The sequence below is a fragment of the Strix uralensis genome, chromosome Z (genome assembly GCF_047716275.1).
Source record: "Strix uralensis isolate ZFMK-TIS-50842 chromosome Z, bStrUra1, whole genome shotgun sequence".
Lineage (NCBI taxonomy): Eukaryota > Metazoa > Chordata > Aves > Strigiformes > Strigidae > Strix > Strix uralensis.
The window spans coordinates 7,232,736-7,255,648 of record NC_134012.1 but is presented as its reverse complement, the minus strand read 5'-3'; the positions used below and the strand labels follow the sequence as shown (position 1 = coordinate 7,255,648).

At 38.6% G+C, this 22,913-nt stretch overlaps 1 protein-coding gene across 4 annotated transcripts in view; it reads left to right on the top strand.

Moving 5' to 3' along the window:
* The first annotated feature begins 5,876 nt into the window (after positions 1-5,876).
* The window catches only part of ATG10 (autophagy related 10), an 89,260-nt gene continuing 72,223 nt past the window's right edge, over positions 5,877-22,913 (top strand). For 3 of the 4 annotated variants that reach the window (XR_012626998.1, XR_012626999.1, XM_074855400.1), the window contains exons 1-3: positions 5,877-5,902; positions 7,810-7,935; positions 12,860-12,970. Coding sequence is in view for 2 of the 4 variants with exons in the window: in XM_074855400.1 (XP_074711501.1) it covers positions 7,810-7,935; positions 12,860-12,970 (237 nt within the window). In the remaining 2 variants the exon portion in view is untranslated. Of the gene's footprint in view, positions 5,903-7,809; positions 7,936-12,179; positions 12,386-12,859; positions 12,971-22,913 lie in introns of those variants that run through there. The other variant, XM_074855401.1, reaches the window with a different exon arrangement.

The window sequence follows — 22,913 nt, the reverse complement described above, 5'->3', positions numbered from 1 at the left end:
GGTGAGGTGCACACCTGCGGTCAGGAATCTGCGTGACAGACAAGGTCACGTATTGATGCCCTTTCCCATATGACAGCTCTCGAGTAGTTGCACGTTGGTCAGATCTGTCAGAAAGAGGAGGCCAGAGTATCCTAGTAAATGGGACTGGGTGTTATGACTTCTACCAGATTAATCAAAAAACCCAGCATTTGTTTAAAGTAATGTTTTATGCATTTTAGTGCCATTTGAATTCTTGTCACTCTTCATTTGTTCAGAAATATCTGCCTTGTAATGATAGGAATTCATCTGCAATTTTTGACCAATGATCAATAACACTATGTGATGTCCGCTACTACTCCTATTTTGCTTGGCTTCTAATGGACAATTTCCTCTCACAAGTTTTTCTCTGCAAAAATGATAGTGGAGGGTGCAGGGCGCAAGCTTTTTTTTTAATTTTTTTTTTTTATTTTTCAGTTTTGGATAGCTTCTGTTGTTGAATTACTTTACCTAAAAACAATGTACAATCTGTCATTCTTCACTGATGAAGAAATTCCCTCTCGTTCTTCAGTTCGGTCAGTCTCCTTAAATGAGAGTTCTTAACTTTTACAGTAAACCTTCACGTTAAGCTCTGAGTCTTTCCTCTACACAAGGCAGATGATTAATTGGTCTGCTCTTGCCTGTCACATCCCATCCAGGCAGCTTCCCTCTTGACCTTTCTATCTATCATCTGAGGAAAATACTCTCAAAACACAGCTTTGCATGTTACATTATATAATTTGGGGTTCATAATATTTTGTAGGAATCAAGAATAAAATCCTGTTTTCCTAGCATCAATATCTGCTCGTCTTGACTCACTTCAGTGTTAATTATGAGCTGCTAATTTTATATGTGGGCCTGCAGATCTATACCAGATGAATAATCAGAATAGTTTACTCTGGAGCTTAGCACTAGGCTTTATTTATCTTATATGTGTAAAATGAATCCTAGTTCTGATCTAGCTAGCATCCTGAACAAAAATATTTCACACATTGTACTTTGAACTGGTTTCTGATTTGCTGATTTTAGCAAACTGGACAGTGATAGCATAGGTTTGCTGGTTTAATAAAACAAGAGAGACAGTCGGTAACTTGCTTGTTTATTACAATTATATATATTTACTATAGGTTCTAACAGTATTCTTTTATTGTACTTTCATATAATCCTGTGTTATAATGAACTTTGCTCTACCATCTGCAGATATTTTAATGCTGTTTTGACCATGAACTTGTAAGCTGATTTAAAAATGTATCTTTCTGTATCAATTAGTCCTCCTCATTACTCTCAACATCCCCCAAATCCAATTTCCCTGCTTAGGAGCAACATTTTTGAGGCCTTCAACTGCTATTATCTTTTATATTAATGACATGGGTATTTCATATGTAGCTTGTCTCAAGTTGATTTCAATATGTATTGGTCTAATAGGAAAAAAAAATTAAATAAAACAAGAATGGAACATGAAAAACAGTAACGGAAAGAGAATACAAAATGAGTGAAAAAAACCCAATCTGAAGCCTGAAAAAAGTAGGAAAAATTGCCAAAAACCAGGACGTGGCAACAATTAACTGCATTATGCTAGTACTTTCTTCAGTGCTGGTTGGTAGCTGCTGAAGTGGAATAAAAATACTCATGAAAAATGTATGCTGTTTGTTTACCTCTCAGTTTGTTTTCTTTTGAACTTCCCCTCAGAAAAATCACAGGGCCCAAAAGCAAGTATGTTGAAGGCACAGATCATGTGTCTACAAAACTCAGCTCCGTTTGCCAGCCTAACACAGTCACCGCAGCCTTCAACAAGTTACTTAATTCCTCTTTTCCTGCCACTACTTGTCTACTTCGTAACAGCACTGTAATATCACAGTGATTATTGGAAAATAAGTTGTGATGGTTTAGCCCCTGCCGGGGTCTGAGACCACGCGGCCGCTGCCCCTCCCCCACAAAGGGAGTGAAATACAAAGCCCCAAGACTGAAATAAGGAAAGGTTTAATACAACAATGCAATAGCAACACAACAAACAACAACAATAACAGTAATAGTGATAGCAATGAACAGAGCAAAATAGCTACCAAATACAGCAGTTTGAAGCACGATGTACAAAACCACGAGTGCACCGTGCTCCGAGGATGTGACGTCTGCATGGTATCTGAATAACCCGGCTAGAGCTCCCCCCACTGCTGGGGAAACTTAACCCTATCCTGGTTAAACCAGGACATAATGTTTGTTAACAATTTTGAAATAGTAACTCTTCACCTCCCAAGTTCCATCAGAGGAATTTCAACTATTAAGTCTCCTAAACAAAGCAGAAGAATGCAGGATATCTTATGTTTAATTCTTGTTATTTATTATTGGTGCAGAATCTCCACAAGCACTATTAATTTAATGACAGACAATGAAGAGATTTAGATTAAGCAGTCAGCCATGGTAAATGTTTGCTAATATCAGTTTCGACTGGAATGAAGTCCAGCGTTTCATTTTTTCAGATGTATATTCAATCCTTCTTAAATTGTAGATGGGGTACATTTGCTTCTGTGACCATATTAGTACAGCAAGTGAAGAAACTTTGTTACAGCACAAATGATACGTTGGGTTTGAACATGCTGTGCGGTAGCCTCATGAGACATTTTCATGAGCATTTTGCTTTGGCTATACCATTATTTCTTATTCGGCTCACCTGGCAATGTTCCTTTACTATAAAAGTTTGCAACGCAAGGTACTGCCAGGCACTGGCAATCATAGGTTATTATCTCTTTTTGTTTAGCAACATTGCTCAGCATTGGAAATTAAGAGTAATCAAAAACCAAAGCGGAAGAAACAGCGTTAGAATTACTGTGAATTGCACAGGATCTGAACCATACTAAGGAGGATTTGTGAAATTGAATGTACATCGTGTGAATTCTATCAGTCCGAGAGCTGTAATAGTACCTTTTTTGTTTGAAGAGTGTTGCCTGTACTGCTCAACTGATCAATGGGTTCTGAATGAAGCTGTGTTTCTTGGGACCAAACAACAGGATGAAAAGATGAAAAAGACCTTTTAGACATCGTGCAGTTCACCACTTGGCTGTTCAGTTTAGTTCCAAAAGTTCCAACCAACAAAGATCCTACAACTGTATTTTACTCTCCAAAAATTATCAATATGTGAAAATATGTATAAATATGTATATATTAATATATTTAGAATAAACCAAACTGGTCTGATGACATATCTATTTGTTTGAAGTGTATAAACATCCAAGGAGTGACACAAGAAACAGGACTATTAATGCTTTTGTACGGCTGAGATGACATGGAAACCTGAGGCATTTATTCAGACTACAGGCAAGAGAAGGAAGAGAAAGGAGAGAAACCCCCATGTTGGGACCTCTTGTCAAGTAATTTTAGAACGACAGCAAAGGCATTTCCCTTGATAAAGAGGCACTCACTGCAACTTACTGAAATGCCCTGGCAACAACACTGGAGATGACCAAGCTGATACCAGATGCTGTAAGAATATACCGTGAATCTGACCTGCTCTGCAGACAGACAAAAAGGGAAACAGACATAGAAAACTGAAACTATTAGCCCAAATTTGTGAACAGTAGAGCCAGGATTAGAATCCACCTCCAGTAGGTACAATATCCTATCTACATAGAGATATATAGTATTTCTATTAGCAATAATGTATGGATACTAACAGTTTTTTGAAGTTAAGCATTTTAGACCTTAACTAACATGAAGAGTTAGTTATGCTTGTCATGAGGAAGCCAGCAAGTCCTGAAAGGTGATATTCAGGTCAATCATTTACTATTTTTAACAATATGTAATTACTTAACATTGTATATGTTCAGTTTAAGGTCCATAGATAGTATTGCCTGTTTGCAACACTCTAACGGTATGGCTAAAGCCTATACTCTTTAAAAATGACCACTAGTGTTGAGATCCTAGTTATTGGATGTTCTTGGTTTTTACAGGGGCTGTGTACGCACAATTTTAAATAAAGTAAATGGATCTGAATACGTGGAAACTACAGCTTAGTTTTCTGGAAACTTCCAGTCATGGCAACTCCTTTGTGAACTTCAGTGCAAAATCAGGCCCCTATCAGCCACTTTTTATATGAGCTATGTCTTAAACCCTTCCCTACGAAAAGTCAGAGAGACAGTAACAAAGCTAAAATTAGAAATCAGGAGCTGTAGCTTCCAAGGCAATGCACATTACGTGACATTTTTTCAATACCACAGGCATTTTTCTGTTAGCAAAAATGGCTTACAGAATATATTCCAAAATGTAAAAATCTTCCTTCAAAACTCAGGGTTGGATGACCACATGGTTACTTCCCAAACTTCAAACCCCCAACATTGAAAAGAAACAGTGAAGAACAATATAAAAAAATAATTCTGATGATTAAATAATGATGATAGCATCACAAATTGTAGTTATAATGGCATCACCCAAGCTATGCAACTGCTTTCAAAAATAATATATACAATCAAAACAGCAATCTATGGAGGGACCATAATCTGTTCAAAGCACATTACACACTTAATCGTTCTCCAGAATACCTTTGTGAAACAAAACTTTGCTTATACATACCTAATGTTGAAAACTACAGACTTAGATGGAACATTTCATTGTTCACAAAGAGTAGCAAAAATTATGTTTAAATATGAATCATGGTATGTATTTGAGGAACTCAGCTGCTAAGAGCCAAAATCTAGAAAATGGAATTTTAAGAACTAAGAGAAATGGTTTACCTCAGGAATATTCCAGCAAAAAGCTTTGGCCCTTGTGAGCTCTCCAGACCCAGTAAATTACAAGCAAATTAGGATCAGCACAGTTGGAGAACATCACATTACAACCAGCTAGAGAATAGCACCATTTGCATATGGAGGCTCTCCACCGAGCAGTATGGTCTCCAAGCTGATGGGATAGCCCTTGTTTACTCTGATTGCAACGGTCATAAAACTCTTTGAAATGGCAGTTTACAGCAAAATAGGTAAAGCCAACATTTTATGTTCCACTTAAGTCTATCCAAATATAGTGCGTTCTGCACATACTACAGTTTGGATAGCTTAGTCATGCCAGACAAGACCTTACCCCTGAAAAATGTATGGTTTACTAGACTTGTAAATTTAAAAATGATTCTTCTAACATTTGTGTGGCAAAACAGCTTCTGTGCACCTACTAAATTGTCAGATCTGAAAGTGGTTATGAAGACAACACAGCTGGGTAACAGAGTGAACACTGAGAATACACTTTGGGCATCTCCTGGAAATAGCTGAGGATTATGGTTTTGGTGAGACACTGTATTTCTTCTTATTTGCAGACAACCAGATAACCATTTTGGATTACTCTTCTATTTATCCCCCACATTATGTTACGAGACAGTGCGCAGGTGACCTGGCCATTTTAATTTCACATTTCCCCTTCCTTGTCTTCGTTAGAAAAGTAATAACATTATATATTTATATGGTAGGGAGAGAAGGGCGATTATATCTGCGAAACCAAGTAGAAACATTCAGATAAAACCGGCATTGTGGAGCTCCTGGAGGAAGGCCAGCCTGCACTAAACTGATCCGCGGCTAAAACACTTTTTTGGGAGCGGGAGGCGGGGGCTGCCCCAAGAGCTGGGCGAGGGGAGGGCTTGCTGAGACCGCTCACGTCTGACCGCCTCAAGGAGGGGAAGAGAACGGCCGGAGGACGGCCGGCACAGCCCCCCCACCCCTCGGCCCCCTCACACCCCGCTCCCCGCCCGCGCCGCCGCCGCCACCCCCCGCGCCGGGGCTGGCGCGCCTCCCGCTGCGCATGCGCAGCCGCCTCCCGCCGGCCGCCGCGGGGCGCGCATGCGTGGGGGGGTGGGGGCGGGTGCGCGGCCCGGCGCTGGCGGGAGGAGGAGGAGGAGGAGGGCGAGGGCACGGTACGTGGTGGGCGGCGCGGCGGGGCTGCTCCATCCCGTTCTCCCCGTCCTGCGCCCCTCTCGGGGGCTGTCCTCGGGGTTGCTCCCCCCCCACCCCCCTTTCCTCCATGCGTGGCCTGCCCCGGGCCTCGCCGCGCCTCGCCTCGCCTCGCCTCGCCTCGCCTCGCCTCAGGCGGGACCCCAGGCCCCGCCGCTGCCTCACCCAGCCCACGGCGCCTGCCTGCCCCGGTGGACGTCGCCTGGCTGTCCCGGCCGGCAGCCCGGCCGGCGGGGGGGCCTGAGGGGGCGAGGGCCGCGCCGGGGCAGCTGTCCCGGCGGGGTGGGGGTGGCTCGGCAGCGCGGGGCGGGCAGGGAGGATGAGTGGGGCGCATTAGCTCGGATCTCCTCGTCACTGGGGTAGTTTAAGAAAGAAAGGGAGATGTACTGCACCGGTGCCAGCAGCCTGGTACCTCGTTACAGCTGATAATTTCCTAAAGCACACAGCTCTGCTTGGAACGTATGTGAGAACGACGCTCTCATTACGTGCATTTACCGCAGTCTTGCAGTCCATCATCTCGACTGGAGGCTGGGGAACTGCAGAAACATTCGCAGTGTCTGTTTTCCACGTTTTCTCTTGACATCCAGGTAGCACAAACAGAGTAACAGGGGCTTAGGTTAACTGCCATTGAAAAGAACGTATTTTCAAGTGCTAGATAAATAATTTATATCATGGGCAGACAGGGTGAGGCTGTCATTTAGAGACAGAGCCTGAAAACTAATGAACGTAGCATCAGGTTCTGTGTTCTTTGTATTTCTTGTTAAGAAAAGGTGTGATCTAGTAGTAAGTTACTGAGGATTTGTATGTGGTGCTGTGGTGATGCCTGATGTCTAGAAACACGTTGAAACAGCTGTATTTACAATACATCCTCTTTGAAAGGGAGGGAAAAGTAAAATGGCCAGATTCTCTTGAGAGTTTTTCTGTATCTTTAAGACCCTGGAGGGAGGCATTTGAGGGGTTAGAAAAGGGTTCATCTGAAGCGTACTGTAACCCCTGAAGCCACATTGTTGGGCCGTTGAGAGCTGTACTGCTGGCATGAGCAGGAACTCTGATGGCCATCGTGTAGGCTCTGTGTCCACAAACAGGACAGCTGCTAAGCTTTTGTGGAGCCATTCAGTTCCCCAAGGAAAAGGTGTTAGGCCTGTGGAAGTAGCCCACAAGTGGATTCAGGTTTCTGGTGGCTGGTTGGACTGTACTGCTAAGAAAACATGTCAGAACTGCAGTACTTTGTCCAGCTCTGGGCTCCCCAGTACAAGAAAGATAATGCCATACTGGAGCAAGTGCAGTTAAAGGCCACACACATGATTAAGCGTGTCTGACGTAGGAGGCAAGGCTGAGAGAGCTGCGACTCTTCAGCCTAGAGAAGAGTCAGTGGGATCCTACAATTGTGTATAAATACCTGATGGGAGGGAATAAAGAAGGTGGAGCCAGGCTTTTTTCAGTACTATGCAGTGAAAGCACAAGAGACAGTGAGCACAAACATACATTTTTTCATTTAAACAGAAGAAAAAATATTGCTGCTGTGGTAATTGAACACTGGAACAGGTTCCCTAGAGAGGTTGTGGCATCTCTATCCTTGGAGGTAATCAATACCCAACTGGAAATGATCCTGAGCAGCCTGCTCTAGTTGACCCTACTGTGAGCAGGGGGATCGGACTAGACAATCTCCAGACATCCCTTTCAACCTCAGCCGTTCTGTGTATCTATGATTCTCTAATGTACTTGAAGAAAGATGTCTTTGTTTTACTTAAAGAAACAGTGGGTTTTTTTCCCTGGTGCTTTGTTATTTTAGTATTCAATTACTGTAGATCAGTGAAAGTTTTAAGTGTTCATTTCATCTGTCAGTACTAACATTTAGTTTGCTCTGCAGATGTCCTGCAGCGTGGCAGGTGAAGAGGACTTCTTTTTGGAAGAAGAAAGATTCAAGCAGTACTGTGAAGAATTTATTAAACATTCACTGCAGATAGGAGATGGTTGGGAGTGGAAAACTAGCAAGGTAAAATACATAATCATGGTGTCAATTTTTAGATACCCTTGCTGGCCTTTTTTGAGCTGTTGACAACCACCACAAGCTGGAACATCCTTTAAGGAGGGTTTACAACATGTGACATAAATGACATTTTACACATTTGGTCCCAAGAACAAAATGGTGCATAGGTGGTTTACATGAGGATTGAAGCCAGTACATGTATTGAATAAGGTTTATGAATCCAGAAACAGCTGCTGGGATGGCCTTGTGCAGCTTGTTCTTTAACAAAGGGGTAGGATTACCTGGGTGATGTCTGTTTTGAATAGAAAATGTCTTTTAAGACATTATGCAGTCTTCGTTTTCAGAATTTCCAATGATAGGGAAATGGTCACAGCTCTCAACAAGCCTTTCGAATGGTTAGCTATGCTTAAAATTGAATATTTTTTTTTTTTTTTTTAAAAAGGAAAGCTGTTGCTTTTAATCTTGACTGCCTAGCTTCATCTTTCAGCCTTTGGAAGCTGTACCTTGCCTGCTAAGCTGAGGACCCTTCTTTTATCAAAACTCTCCCTGTTTTGATACGTTATATTCAGATCAATTAATCCCTTCACCTTGTCAGTGTAAAAGGAAAACTAGTTGAGCTCCCTGACTATTTCACGTCTTCTCTAATATTTTAATCAGTCTGGTGGATCTCCTCTGAATCTTTTCCAGTGTATAAAAATCCTTTTTCAACTGTGGGCAGAACTAGACAATGAATGTTGTATCACTGTGAAATTCAAACCTTCCTATTCCAGGCAAGTGGTTGTGGTTATGTAGCCAAGGATCACTTTAATGCTTTAAGCTGAAAGAGCACATAGTCTTGTTCTAGATATGTGACTTCATATTTTGTATTAAAATACGTGTCAGTTGTATACAGCAACCAGAAGGATCTGTCTGTGTTAATGATCAGTCCTCATTATTTGCTGCTTCCCCATAACTTTCAGACCTCACCAATAATAATTACATGTTGTTTCTAGGCCATTAATCAAAATCTAAATAGCGTGGGGCCAAGACTAGTCCCACAGGACCCCATTAGAATCACTTCTTTTATGATGATTCCCCATTTTTTAAGTTACATTTGAGATCTGTGAATTAATCATTTTTTCATCCTTTAGCGTGTGTCAGATTAGTGTGGGATTATTTTAGTTTTTTAATTTTTGCTTGTGGAATCAGCACTTTTGTGGAAGTCTGAGCATATATTGTTATGACTTGTATGTTTATCTACCAAACATGTCTTTTTTAGTTACCCTGACACAATCTATTTTTCTTAAAAAATAACTACATTTACCGTATATATTTCTTTACTGAATTCTATATGACGTCTTCTGTTATTTTGCTTGGGATGATGTCAAACTAAGATGTATATAGTTACACACATACACAAATTAGCCAGTATATAAAGATACATTGATACATGCTGGCTTTAAAAATGCCTAATAATAGCCATTTCATGCTAATGTCCTGCTTAACCACTGCTAAAGTGAAAACTTTGTAATAGTTGTGGTTTACGGCTACATAATTTGTATTTGTTCTATAATAACAACAGAAATATTTTGAATATTTGCTTTTTCTACTTTGAATGCTTCTGTTATTTTCCATCTACTAATAATAAATCCACACTATTCTAGGATTTCTTTTTGCCACACTTTTTTGATGGCTGGGCAGTGTAGGTTTTCATGTTCTCTTGCTTCTCTGGCCAGTTTTCAGTAATGGATGGTTTGGGATACCCATTATTATTATCTGTGTATTTCTTCTTTCTGCTGTAGAAAATTTACTGCTCTATTTTTTCTGGTGTTTTTTTGGTGGTTTCCCACGCTTTCATAAGTTTTGGGGAGAAGAATCGTGCTTGTACTATCTTGAAATGCAACAAGTTCTGGAGTAAATGTATGCCATCATTTCTTATTTCTACGTCAGTAATTGTACATTAGCATTTGTAACCCTTTCATCACAGGTGAAACAGCATTTCAGTAAGAAGCAGGATCTTGGCCTTAGATGCATTCTGTTTAGAAGTTTTTTAAAAGAGTGCAAATATTAGCCAAGTGTTACAATGCACCCTTTCTTACAGGCAACCATTTGAAACTTTAGATTTCAGTCCAAGGCTATATTTGTGAGGATTTATTCGACAAAGAAAGATGCTCTGAGCCTCTATTGGGAATTTAATACATGGGTCAAAGTTTGAACTTTCTGTGAAATAAGAAGCTTTGCTGGAAATAGCAGAATGAGATAGATTTTTGTTCTCACATATAAAAAAATCGTAAGAGTTTTTTTTTTTTTTTTAATGGACAAAGTTGGCGACTCTGCGATTTCATTGTGTGATAAAAACCTGGCCATTGAGACCATCCATTTATAGTATGTAGTCTGGAAAGGAAGTTTTTCGTTAACAAGATGTCTCATTGTCTTTTTGCTTTTTTTACCAATATATGTGTGGTGGGTAGTTTGGGCACTCTTAATTTTGCTGATGTAATGCACTTGGATCCCGTTCCTCATTCCATACTCACGTGAATAGACCCATTGATAGCAATAAGACCACACAAGAAAACCAGGCTTGTAGAACTGTGTTCTTGTGTTCCTGTGCTTTCTGTAGAGATTAAATTTAGATGATGAAATACTCATTGTTTTTGTGGAGCTGGCTCTTGTGGCATAAGCTCACATGGCCCAAGCAGAACCCTGTATTTATAGCTGTAAGTGAAATGTTCTAAACTATGTTATTTTTATAATCTGTTTGGTTTTGGTTTTGGTTTTTTTTTTCCCCAGAAGAAAGATGTAAAAAAGCCACGAGCACCTCTCCTGTAGGACCTGATGAAGCTAAACTTGGGTGCTGTTATTAGGGATGGATGGTTAAGTCTCGGCCGTGAAGGCTGCCCCCTGCTCGCTTTCTGCTTTATGTTTGTTTCATAATTAGTCAGGTTAATCTAGGTAATCTTATCAAGGGCTCTATCAGTTCATTTTTGCTTATGATACTCAGAAGACAGTTGCAGTAGAAATGGACTCCCTTTCCACATTAATGGGATCAAAACCCTTGCTAAAGTATTGATTTATTTATAGGGGCAGAAGTGTACAAAACACGTAACGCTACAGAGAGTGCATCAGGAGGGATGCTTCTCTTTCCTGCCACCTCTCCTCTAGCCTCTGACATACAGCTATCAAATACAGAGACTGCTAATGCCACGTTTCCAGCTATCCATAGCTGTTTTTTCATGGCACTCGAATACTACAGAATGCAAATGCTGTGGAGGTTGACTCCTTTCTGCTGATGGGAAGAACTGGTTCAGGGAGGTGAATGCCATATCCAACCCTTCTCTGGCAAAGCTCGTTGTGCCTTGGGGCATTTTACCTCTGTGGGTGGCTGTCGTACTTTCCTTGCTGCTCTTAGGGGGATAAATACCAGCGCAGGTAGCTTTACTCCTGTGGACACTCACAGGAAGCTCCATAAGGAGACTTGAGAGAGTGTTGAGAGAACTGGCTTTTGTACCACCAAGTTAGGCTTAATTTTTCTGTCATTTTTCTGTTGTCCTCTGCATGCTTGATTGTTCACTGCACAGGATGCAGTTGGTTCTGCAGCCAGGACATCCAGCCAAGTTTGGCGGATTCATGCTTTTGATGAAATTTAGTGAGAAAATAAGGCATGCAGTAGGAGAAGTAACGAGCAAGGTAATTGCTCATAGGATGATTCATGCTTAAAAATTCATGGACAAAAATACATGTAGAGAGCATTATCATTTTTTATGTGTGAAACTTGATAAGAACAATGTAAACGAGTAGCCCATAGCAGATTTTGGAGGTACATATATTCTACAGTGTCCTTGAAAAAGAACTAGTGTGTCAGAATAAAACCCACGTTGATTTAAAGGTCAGAATACATGAAATAAAGTGTGTCAGCAATGACAGATTAACCAAAGAGTTAAATTATAGTTAAATTTGCAGCCTTGTCAAGCAATTTAATGCTACGTTAATGAATTTTGTAGAGAGACTGTTTTGAATAGAATCCTTTTTCATCAGATGTTGTGCATATGCTTTCTGTGTTTGTCTAAAATAAAACATAATGAAACAGCTAATAAAACCCCAATTTATTTGTTTCCTTTGAGAAATAAGTTCTTAACATGCAACTACTGTTCTTTGTGCTCTGTATACTCTTTCTCCTTTCAGAGTGTACATTTTTCCAGTGATCTGATATTAAACTTTTTCTCTCCTCTTGCTTCTAATTTAAAAAAAATAATGTTTATATATGTGTGCAGGTAGTTAGGTCAGCAAGGGGGGAAAGCTCCTAAAACCTTTTGCCACTCTGGAACTGCACAAGGGCCTTTTACAGCAGTAGACCATGTGGCCTGGGAAGCAGAATGATAAAAAGGGAACTGGGAGAAGGCACAGCTCGGTCTGTTTTCTCTTACATTTGACCCTCAGAGGTGATCAAGAGAAGGGAACAAATTGTGACTCTGCACACGTAAGTTCTGAAGTGTTTTTTTGTTTTTTTTTCAGGACGTTATGAAAGTTAGAGGGGGAACAGAGCAAAAATAAACCAATCTAGCCAAGAACTGGGAAGTTTATACTGGTGTGAAGGCATTGCTTGAAATAGATAGGTGAAAACCGTTAGTAGCTGCTCATCTCTTCATGACCTTAGTGCACTGTCTTCCAGTTCTTTGGCACTCATCCCGATCCCCCAGTACCAGTTGTCTTACTCAGTTAATAGTTATATTAAATTTTAATTTCACTGTTCAGGTCCTTGACTTCCTTTAACACCAAGAACTAATGTAAACTACCTGTGAGAAGATGCTGAAAAGCAGTGCAGTCATCGGTGCCTACAAAAAGACTTGGACCTTATGCCTAAATACCATGCTCTGTTTATTTTTTAGAACGGTGATGGCACTTAGGATTTTGGTTACAGAAAATTTTTTTCTTTCTTGTTTTCTGAACACAGGACCTTGGTGATGGTTACCTTAGTAAAACACACTTCCAAGTAAGAAATAGAAACATCGCAAAGGAGAGAAACAATGATAACATTGAACAAACGTTGTTTACAGATGTTGAAGTAAGTACAGATTTTAGACTTTTGTGGTTATAAATCATAAGCAGGATTTTAAAAAATATTATACTGTTAAATTAAATCCCTCCAGAAGGATTTCAGATGTTAAATTACCAGTGGCTTTTAATTATTCTTCTTACAGTTGTTCTCATTCAGGTGTACAAATACATTGGTGGTGAAAATCGGGAGGGAATGGAAAGGCTCCAGCATCTTTTATGTATATATTTTCCTCATGGAAGGATAGTATTTCTTTGCACATTGGTTCATTAAAATTAAGGAAGCTGGGTTTTTTTGGTGGAAAAAGATTAAGCATCAAGATTTAGTTATATTAGAGGTAAATATTATTTAAAAAAATAAAACTTTTTGGTTAATATTAATTTGAAGCGTTATTTACTGAATAAATCGGTTGTGTATAAGAATTTTGTGTTCAGTGTATACTTTTCTGCTGTGGAACTAACTTAAAATACTGTGTAATTTTTTGAAACTGGTGGTGGGAAATAAAATAATTTGGTGTTCTTGAAGGAGGATAAACTGCTTTCTTCCAGAAAATGAAGACCATTCATTAAACTCAGGGTGAACTGATCTGAATAATTATCTGCTTGTTTGATTCTGCATTAGACCTCCAGACTACTGACTAATCAAGATATAAACACTAGAAATTCACTCCTTTGTTATGTTGTTACCATAAATATGAAAAGAAATCTTGGATTATAATTGGCTGAAAACAATGTATTTGATATATTATAAACTGTTGAATAGATGGACATGGTATATTTTCCAGTTACCTTTTTCTGCAACAATTCCTTCTTTCACCAGCACGCTGATTTTTTTTTTTTTTCTCATAAAGACTCTGGTACAGGGTCTGAAATGAGTATTCTGTTGGGCTGGTTTCTGAAGGAAATGGCACTTAAAACAACCATTCTGTTTGTTAGTCTGTGATGTAGTCATTTCTGCTGATTTCTGAGTTCACAGGTTTCAGCTGTATTGTAAAGAGGGGTAGATATCAAAAAGTATTTGGTTCTTAAAAATTTTGTGAAAGCAGACAGCTGGCTAGATGAAAATGACTTTTACAGGCAGGTAGAAGTCTGATCTTTATGTTCTGTTTGGCTAGTCGGTGTGAGTACAGGACTGGACACTAAAGCAGCACCTTGGTCCCTCAGATTGCCATGGGGAACAGCAAGGGTTCACATGACACAAGTAAGCTGGAAACAAGACATGGTTCTGTTACCAGTAAGACAACTCATTCAATTCACTGAAAAAAAAGAAAATTTTACAACTGTTGCTGATACACCAGCTTTGATAAGAATCCATATAATCTTTAGAATCATTACCTTGCATTTGTTTGATAAATATCAATTACAAGCATAGTATGTAAGCCATCTGAAGGGTAGCTGAAGCATTTCCTTTCATCTGAATTCTAGTCTTTCTTAAAATGACGGCCAATATCAGTGCTTCAGAGATTGTTACTTAATTGTCACTATGACAGTGTTTGTATACTTCAGTCCTGACTTGTAAGAACAGATTACTGTTTATATTCAAAATTGATTTTGACAATTGTGACTTTTTTTTTTTATAATGAATCAGGTCTTCATTACAGATTGTATTTTGAAAGAACATCTTGTGAAAAGCTATTGAGTCCTTCTTCTGGAAAGTACCAGCTATAGGAAAAGTGTCACAACACAAAAAAGGCTTCGGAGTCTGTAACATACTGAAACAGTTTAATATACTGAAATGTAATAATAAACATTTTTTAATATACTGAAATACGATTCCAGGACAAACTTTCTTGTTTATCCAAATACTAATATTAATAATTACCTCTTGAAATATTGTAAAGATTTCTATGTTTTGAATGACGGAAATGTGTAGGTTGGAAGGGACCTTGAACATTAGCTGGTCCTCTTTGAGAAGGAGCCTTTGTTCATGTTGTGCAGTAGCAGTAAAGATGAAGAGTGAAGCAAGAGAAAGGTCTTAGAAAATTACATAGGTAATAAGACATAAGAAAAAAATTGAGGTTCTCTCTAATAAAGAGATTATGCCTAATAGAGATTATGTCAGATTTATATTCTTCATTGAATTGAAGGGTAACCAGGCTGTTAAAGTTACTTAATCTGGAAAATGGGAGAAGCACACCAATAAGTTGGAAAATGAAATTTGCTATGGATACATAAAGTAAAAATATATATATTTAACACTGAGAAGAAAGATAGAAGTGGTGACTGTAGAGGGGATAAATTTGCTCAAGCACAGCAGTGTATGTATAAGGATGCATGTTCTTTTCCACAGATGTCGAATGCAGGAGTCCTGTTGGCACTGTTCTAACAGTCTGCTATTTAAATAGGTTTTGTTTTTGTAAAAATACATGTTGCACCCATAAATCACATGGTGTTATGGAGTTAACTGCAATCTCTTTCGATAAGTTATTGAAATACATTCATATGAATAGAGTTCAGCAAAAGTTGTGGTCTTGGTAGAACTTGGAAACGTTTCCACTGGTTATATGCATTCAATATTTAGTGTTTTTTTCCTTAGAAAATTCATAAATTTTATTTTTAAATATTTCAAGTCTAAAGGAGCTATAGATAAGAATTTTAATTTATTTTGGCAAAAATGTGGTCATTGATAGTTGCATATTTCACAATTTTCAGTTTCAGAATTACTGTTATGATCTAGAATTTCCTATATTGTATCTCTACTATTTGTGTCTTATTGAGGTATTTCCATCTGTCAGTAGTCTGATCTCCTTCAAGGCGTGGTAGGAGATATAATGCATAGTTTTATGTAAGATAATTAACTAAGAACAATAAGAAAGAAAAATTAGAGGAATTAAGGTCCATGTAATCACTGTCCATTCTTAGGAACAGCCAGTGTTGACAAAAAGACAAGGGAAAAAATGTACTGTGGTATATGACAGGGCATAAGAAGCCACAAGCTTTTCCTCTCTTGTTCCTGGGAATCCAGTTCAGATATTACAAGTAGAATGTTAGTTTTGGCAGGCAAGGTGAAAATTAGGAGAAAAATCAGAAGACATTTTTGAAGCTGGGTGGAAATACAGGAAAATTATCCATAGTGATAATTTAACTCCTATTTAAGTAATTGAACCAAGGACACATCAGGGAAGAAGTGACATTGAATAAATCAGTGACTATGTCCTGTTGTAGCAGAGAGTACAGTCAGGATGTTGAAATTGCAGAGAAGCACAATTATTACCGTTCTGTTCATTTTTAATCTGTGAAATCGTTATACTAAAGTATAATGATACCACACAGAAAAAAGTAACTTCAATCAAATAGAAAATCAATTATCAGTTTCCACAGTATCAAAAATGTACTAATCATATGGGATCTCCAGGGAACCTGATCAAATGATTTTAAAAGTTTTATTTCAGCTCATTAGTCATACGGACAGTTAATGTTTCCAACTTTCCACCTCATTGTCTGGTATCTAAATATTTGGTGCCCTCCTGGTGAAGGAGTGATGAATGACTGTGTATTCTGGTCTTTTCTACAGAGCAGTCTGTATTGTGTGGTATGCTTGGTTCAATTTATACAAGTTGTGTTTTCATCTGAAAACCGAGAATAAAATTGTGTGTGGGTTTCTTTCTGCTTATTTTAGATATCTGCAATATAGAGCTTGTCACTTAAATCTTTGTTTCAGCCTGAGGAGGTAAAAAAGCATTTTTGGGTATAAATCAGTCAACCTATTTTAGGTGTCTTCTCTAGTAGAAGATGAGTCTAAAAGTGTCTGGTTTTCTTCACTGATGATCAAGGGGATGGTTAACCTGGACATAGATATCTGCATTTTGTCGTGTGAATCTCATACAGCAAAATATGGATCTGAGTTCACTGAAAGCAGTAGTAGTTTTTGCTGGTGACTTCACTGGGGCCAAGATTTCACTTTGACAGTAAGGTTTATACTTAGTTGGGGACTGTGTTTTGTAAAGTAGGAACTCAAAAAAACCCCCACATTGGAGCAACTGACATTGGCTTAAGCTTTGACTGAAATCCTGACACTGAGGCTGGAATGCTCTCGCAGTGGAACACTGTGGCCTGTGTGATGCTGGGAGTCAGAACAGGCAGTTCATGTAATGGATCTGCACATGCTGGCATGCCAAAGTACCACCCTGTTTTGGGGGTGGTGGTGGTGGTGGTGTGAGTCGCTGTATTCCGGCTCCTGCTGGAACCTCTTACTTGCACAGAGGTTCGTGTATCGCAGGTGTTGTGAGGTAGTAGGGATGAGCTGATGGGCAGGGAGTTGCTGTAATGGGAGGCAGCCTGCTCTGTAGGACCGGCAGCGATACAGCAGAAGCCACGATCAGGTTTGGGAACCACTGTGCTGCACTGCAGCAAGTTGGCGTGTTATCTAGTATGAAGCAGGTTTTCCATTTTCTGTAACTTCAAGACTTCTGTCATGGACATAATAGTTAATTGATGGTTTCTTCAGCTCATTGGCAAGCCTACAGAATTCAGGCTGTCTCCTTGTTATCCTTTTGCATGTCAGTGAACCTTTGATATCTGCCAGTTTCCAGACACACTCTTGCTAATTCCTGAACTGTTTTAGGCAGTAGAGGAACTGCCTTATGAACTCACATGAGGGCTGTATAGGGTGTTGGGAGCTGTGAGAAGTCTCACAGCTTTAAGTGGGTACAGTATAAGTGCCGTAAGTTGGATTTTACTGTTTATATTGAAATGACTATTAACACAAGCTTAAATGAAGGTACATGTAAAAAAAGGGTTTATGTCCACATAGATGCACAGACACTATGAAGCAAGGTATGTGAAGACAGGTATCCGTAATTGCTAATATCTACTTTGAGCAGTTGAAAAAAGTCTTTCTCTTTATACTTGGCAGTAACTGAGGTGTTTATCTAATCAGATACCTGGGGATCCTGTTTTATGCAGACCCTAGCTTTCCATTTGCCATCTCACTAGAAAAGGATTGAGAATGTTCCTCTGGAATGCCATTCTCTGATTTCTGTGGGTTTAGTTTAATCAAGATGTTTGTTTTAGCGTCCATATTGGTAAACAGAAACTACTAATGACATTGTGACTAACCATAAACAAACTTCTGACCGAGTTTGTGGACGACACCCTTCCAACCAGTGAGATCAGATTCAGTCCCTAGGATATGAGCTGAAGAGTTCATAAATCTTTTAGAGTATCTTCCAATACAATAAAAATAGCACAGGATGCAAAACAAGGAATTAATACAAACACACGGTGCCATTTAAAAAATTTTAAGTTGCAGTTTTGTTCTGGTTAAATTTTTATTGAATCAGTTGTTGTCTTTCTGTGCTGTCCTGACTTTATGCCAGATGAGTGTCATCTATACTTTTCCGCAGACAGCATAAATCTTGTGTAACCACCATACCGTGTTCTGTCTAATTCAACAACAATCTTCAGTGTATATTCTTTCTTGATCCAAATCAGATCTGTCCTGCCAAGAGATCTGTCAGGGTCTGTATCAACAGAACATGGAATTGTGTCTTCTTTTGTGTAACTTCATTTATATGTGGAAAAAAGTTTAAAATATTTCTATGATGACAATCTTATATTACCCAGATTTATAAGAGATTTCATGTAAGTTCATCACAAGGTCTTCACTGAAACTAGGTGCAGTGATGACCAGCTGTGGGAGGTAATAAGTTTGATGAACTTAACCTGGGCTTGGTTTTGAGGGATACTGTGGCACTGGTATCTTGACTGTATAAGGCAGTAGGTTCTGCTTCCACAGAAGCGGGACTACTACCTTTCTATACTTGTGGGTTTTTTTCTTCAACCATCCTTCTTTTTTCCAGTCTAAGTAAATCACAGTGAACAGAATGTTTTTTCCTCCCTATGATTGAAACTATTCAAATGCTACAAAGTCATATTCCACTTACTTTGAGTCCAGGTAGCCAACTGCACTGAAATGATGCCTTTCATTCTAGATTTTAGTATTTATCATTAGCTGTATCCAACTCCAGCTTTTGTTAAGTGCTATGTAGACACGTTTTAAGCAAGGGAAGAACAATTACGTCTATTATTACGTGAATTGTTGATAATGTGAAAAGTCCTGTACAAAATTCAAAATGAAGATAGTCCTCCTGCCTCAAAGAGCTTATATTCTAAAAGAGTAAAGTAGGAAAATCTGGATTCACTTTATGCATTCTTTTTGTTTATTATTCAAATAGCTCAAGGGAAGCAGAAACTTGGAGTAATAATTCTCTGTGTGTGGTTTGTGTCAGCTCATCTGGGTATTGCAGAAGAAGTGAGTCAGCGTGGAGCCATTTCTGAAGCTAGAGCCATTGCTACTTTGTGAAGGAGTGGGCAGGTTGGGAATGTTGAAAGTCTGTTAATACCTAATGTTGCCTTTGGAAAATGAGCGCTGAGCTTCACAAACATGTTAAGTTGTGTATTTACCTTCACACCTTTGCTGGTAGATGTTCATTAGTGTTAGTGAAGATCTACCTGATGGAGGATGTGGGAATGAGTCTGGTATCTTTCTTAAATTTCATAATACCATGTGATTTGCTGTTCAGCTGTGCTGCTCAGTTTATAACAACTAGAAAGTTACAATTCTTAGTAATTACTAATAATTTATTCTCTAAACAAATCCAGTATTTTTAGAATTAAGAGCAACTCCTTTTTCTGTGCAAAAGTAAACAAGATGAACTCAGTGTAAACATTTGCATAACCACAGTATTTGTTGGATGGTTAAAAAATGTGAAGTGAAAACTCAGCGAACAGTACTTAAGGAGAAAAATGTAAATATATTTAATGGAATCCAGCACTCCCTGCAGAAAATAGGGTGCCTATAGTAAAGAGGGAGAGAATCAAGTATTGCATACTCACCTAAAACATCAGTTTGTAATGAATGATTCAAGATGAAGAGCAGTGCAGTTGCTCAGAAACAGGTGAGTTTCCCCCTAGTCTTTCATGTAGTTTCCCTGTTGCTCTGAGAAGGGAAGTAAACCATGCTGCATCTGTATTCAACCCAAAATATGGTCCCTTGAAAAACTGATGTTGGGAAGCTTTGGTAGATTTGATAGGAAGGAAGTACTCTAATTTTGGTTTGTCTCAGATCTACTCAGACCCTTTTCATCACTCTTGGCTTCCTATCCCAATTCCATTAGGTCTCTGAGGACTGAGCTCTTCCTTTGGTGCTGCTGCCCAAAATGTTGCTAGTCAGCCTTAACTGGGCCACAGTACATGTTTGTGCCCCATAATTCTGTGTTGGCCAGGCCAGTGTTTGGCCCCATCTGCCAAATTGCCTTAATGCTTCATTGTCTACCATATGTACCAGAAACCTTTTCAAATGCAAGGTCACAGAAAGGAAACCCAAATTGTTGGTGGAAACCTGTGAAAAATAAATCAAGAAACCACTTATTCTAAGGAGATCTAAAGTGTATTGCAAAATGCAGTGAAGATGCTTGTGATTTTGCTTAAAAATGTATTAATCTGAAAATGGAAATAGTCTATTAAACCACAAGAATATATTCTGGTGTGGATTTTATTAACTGTGTTCTGCATGAAAAGGCTTGGCAGGAGAATGACATTGTTTAGAAATATCAAGGCTGGAAGAAACTTCAGTGTAGATATTACACCCCTTACTTGAATTGGAGAAACCTCAATAAAGAAAGAATGCTGTGGTGACAGAAGTCATTTGAATCCCAGATATGTCCTGCTTCTGGACTCCGTCATTGATGGCATGTCTCAGTCTTCATGGAAGAGGCTAAATGCTTCTGCTCCTGTAGACTTCTGGAGACATGGGAAGTTTTTGTCTCCCACGCACAGACCTTTCTAGATCATTTTCTGTGTGTCACTTTGGTATCCTGGCAAATCTTGTTAACAGTAGTTACATTTAGTTTTCAACAGCTTTGATGACATTCTGTTGGCTTGACTATCATTGTGGGTGGTGGGACTCTGATCTTAATTCTCTACCTTATGCATTTTTTGATTGCTGTTCTGTTTTACCCAGTATGATATGCTTAATAAGTTTTCACAGACCTTAGAAATTATGTCAAAGAAAATATATAAACTAATTATGAAGCTTTTGGGAGAACTGAAGAAGCACATTGTATGACCTCCAAAAATGATTTCTTTTTAGTTTACGTGTTAGCATAGAGTAATTTCAATATGTTATCTGCTATCTTAGTATTCAGAGTTGTCGCTTAATATTAGCAAATAAATGCTACATCAAACACAGGAAAAGATGCTCTAATTTAGATTTGGTAACTGAATGTGACAGTTTACTTAAGAGTTACCATGGTTGAAGGCATGGTGTAATCCCAGCAGAATGTCTTCCTTCTGCAGTAAAATAAACATCCATTTCCTATGGAACACACATTGAGACTATGGTAAGTGAGGATGGTTTTCCCAGAATCTGAAGTCTAAGAGACTAGTAATACCACTGACAAAAGTATTTGTAAGCTCCCTCACTTGACCTGATGATCCTGTATTACAGATATTAAGAAGAAGTATTGTTATTTTGTTTCCATGTAGTGCATTTTTTCATGACATATAGAAGGTTGTTTTTAAAAATATATATATGTGTGGTTTTAGCACATCTAGACCAAAAAAAATCCAGTCTGAAGTATTTGAAATTTTAAAATTCTTCAGGTTAAAATTTAATTAAATAATTTTAAAGTGTGATTTAATTTCATAAATGTACAGTCTGTGCTTTTTCACGTGTTCCTTTTTAATAAATTAAGTCATTATTATGAGATTTTAAAAAATAATTTTTAAAAATGGTGCCAGAGTGGATGTCAACAGCAATTGTCTTTGCCCTGTAAATTATGCTGACTAACTTACCTTAAAGCTGTGTGTAATTGCATATACAGCAGAGGTATCAGAGATAACGCAGGCCACACATTCAGATAGTTTATCTACCTGGGCTGTGGGTTTCCCACCTCAATTTGCCAGGGTAATGTCTTTTTTTACAGGGCTTGGTGACTTTTTCATCAGATGTTTTGATAGCCACATGCTTGACGTGCCTTGATATCTGGGCAAAAGATTCCAAGATTCCAACTGCTGCAATTTCATCAGTGGAAGGGCTTGTGGGAAATTAAAATCTGGTTTTCTGTTTTCAATTTAAAAATATTACTGTAGTAGTCTTAGTAAGGAAAACTGTTATAAAAAGTGATATTTCTTGTTTGTTGTATTAATAGTTTTAAAAAAAATCTTCACAATACAGTGGTTTGTTGTCACAATATATTGTTCCCCCCTCTGTTTTTTTCCCTCCCCAAAAAGTTCAAGTTGAGCTGCCGTGAGTGGAAGAGATACTGAAGTGATGGGCACATCAGCAGTGCTTATGGTGGCACATATGGCCACACTGTGGCATCCTATTATATTATTTAATATATTAAAACTAGTGTGTGTTGTAGCATGGTACCATTGTGGCATTTCCTAAGCAGTTCTGTACTTGGGGATAATGGGAATGAAGAGTCTGGGGGGGAGCGTATCAGTAGGATAGAATAATTCTTCATCACGTGTGAGCAAATAGAGCAAACACTTCCCCAGTTAAACCTCCCAAACTGGGTTGTTCAGGAGTTGAAAGAGGCTTTACGCTACGGTGTTTTTACTCAGTATGACTCATAAATGGGGACAGGCATGTGGTTAAAAGCTCACTAGAATGCAAAAAGACCCACATACGTTACTCTGAATTTTACTTTCACAGTTTGCTTTATCTCTAAATTGCATTTTAAGACTATACATTTTAGGATTCAATAGAACACATGATGCCTATTGGTGGTGGTTGTTCAGAATTGATTAATCACTGAGATATGCAAAATGCAAAAGGATTATCCTCTAAGCATTACATTGAAACTGACAGTGATGTTATATATAATAGAAGGTTAATGCTAAAATTCATAAAAACAATTATTCATGTGTGTTTGGAATAATCTGGCCTTAAGAAGGTAAAGGGAAGGGATTTTGGAGCAATAGAAATATTTTTTAAATTAATTGAT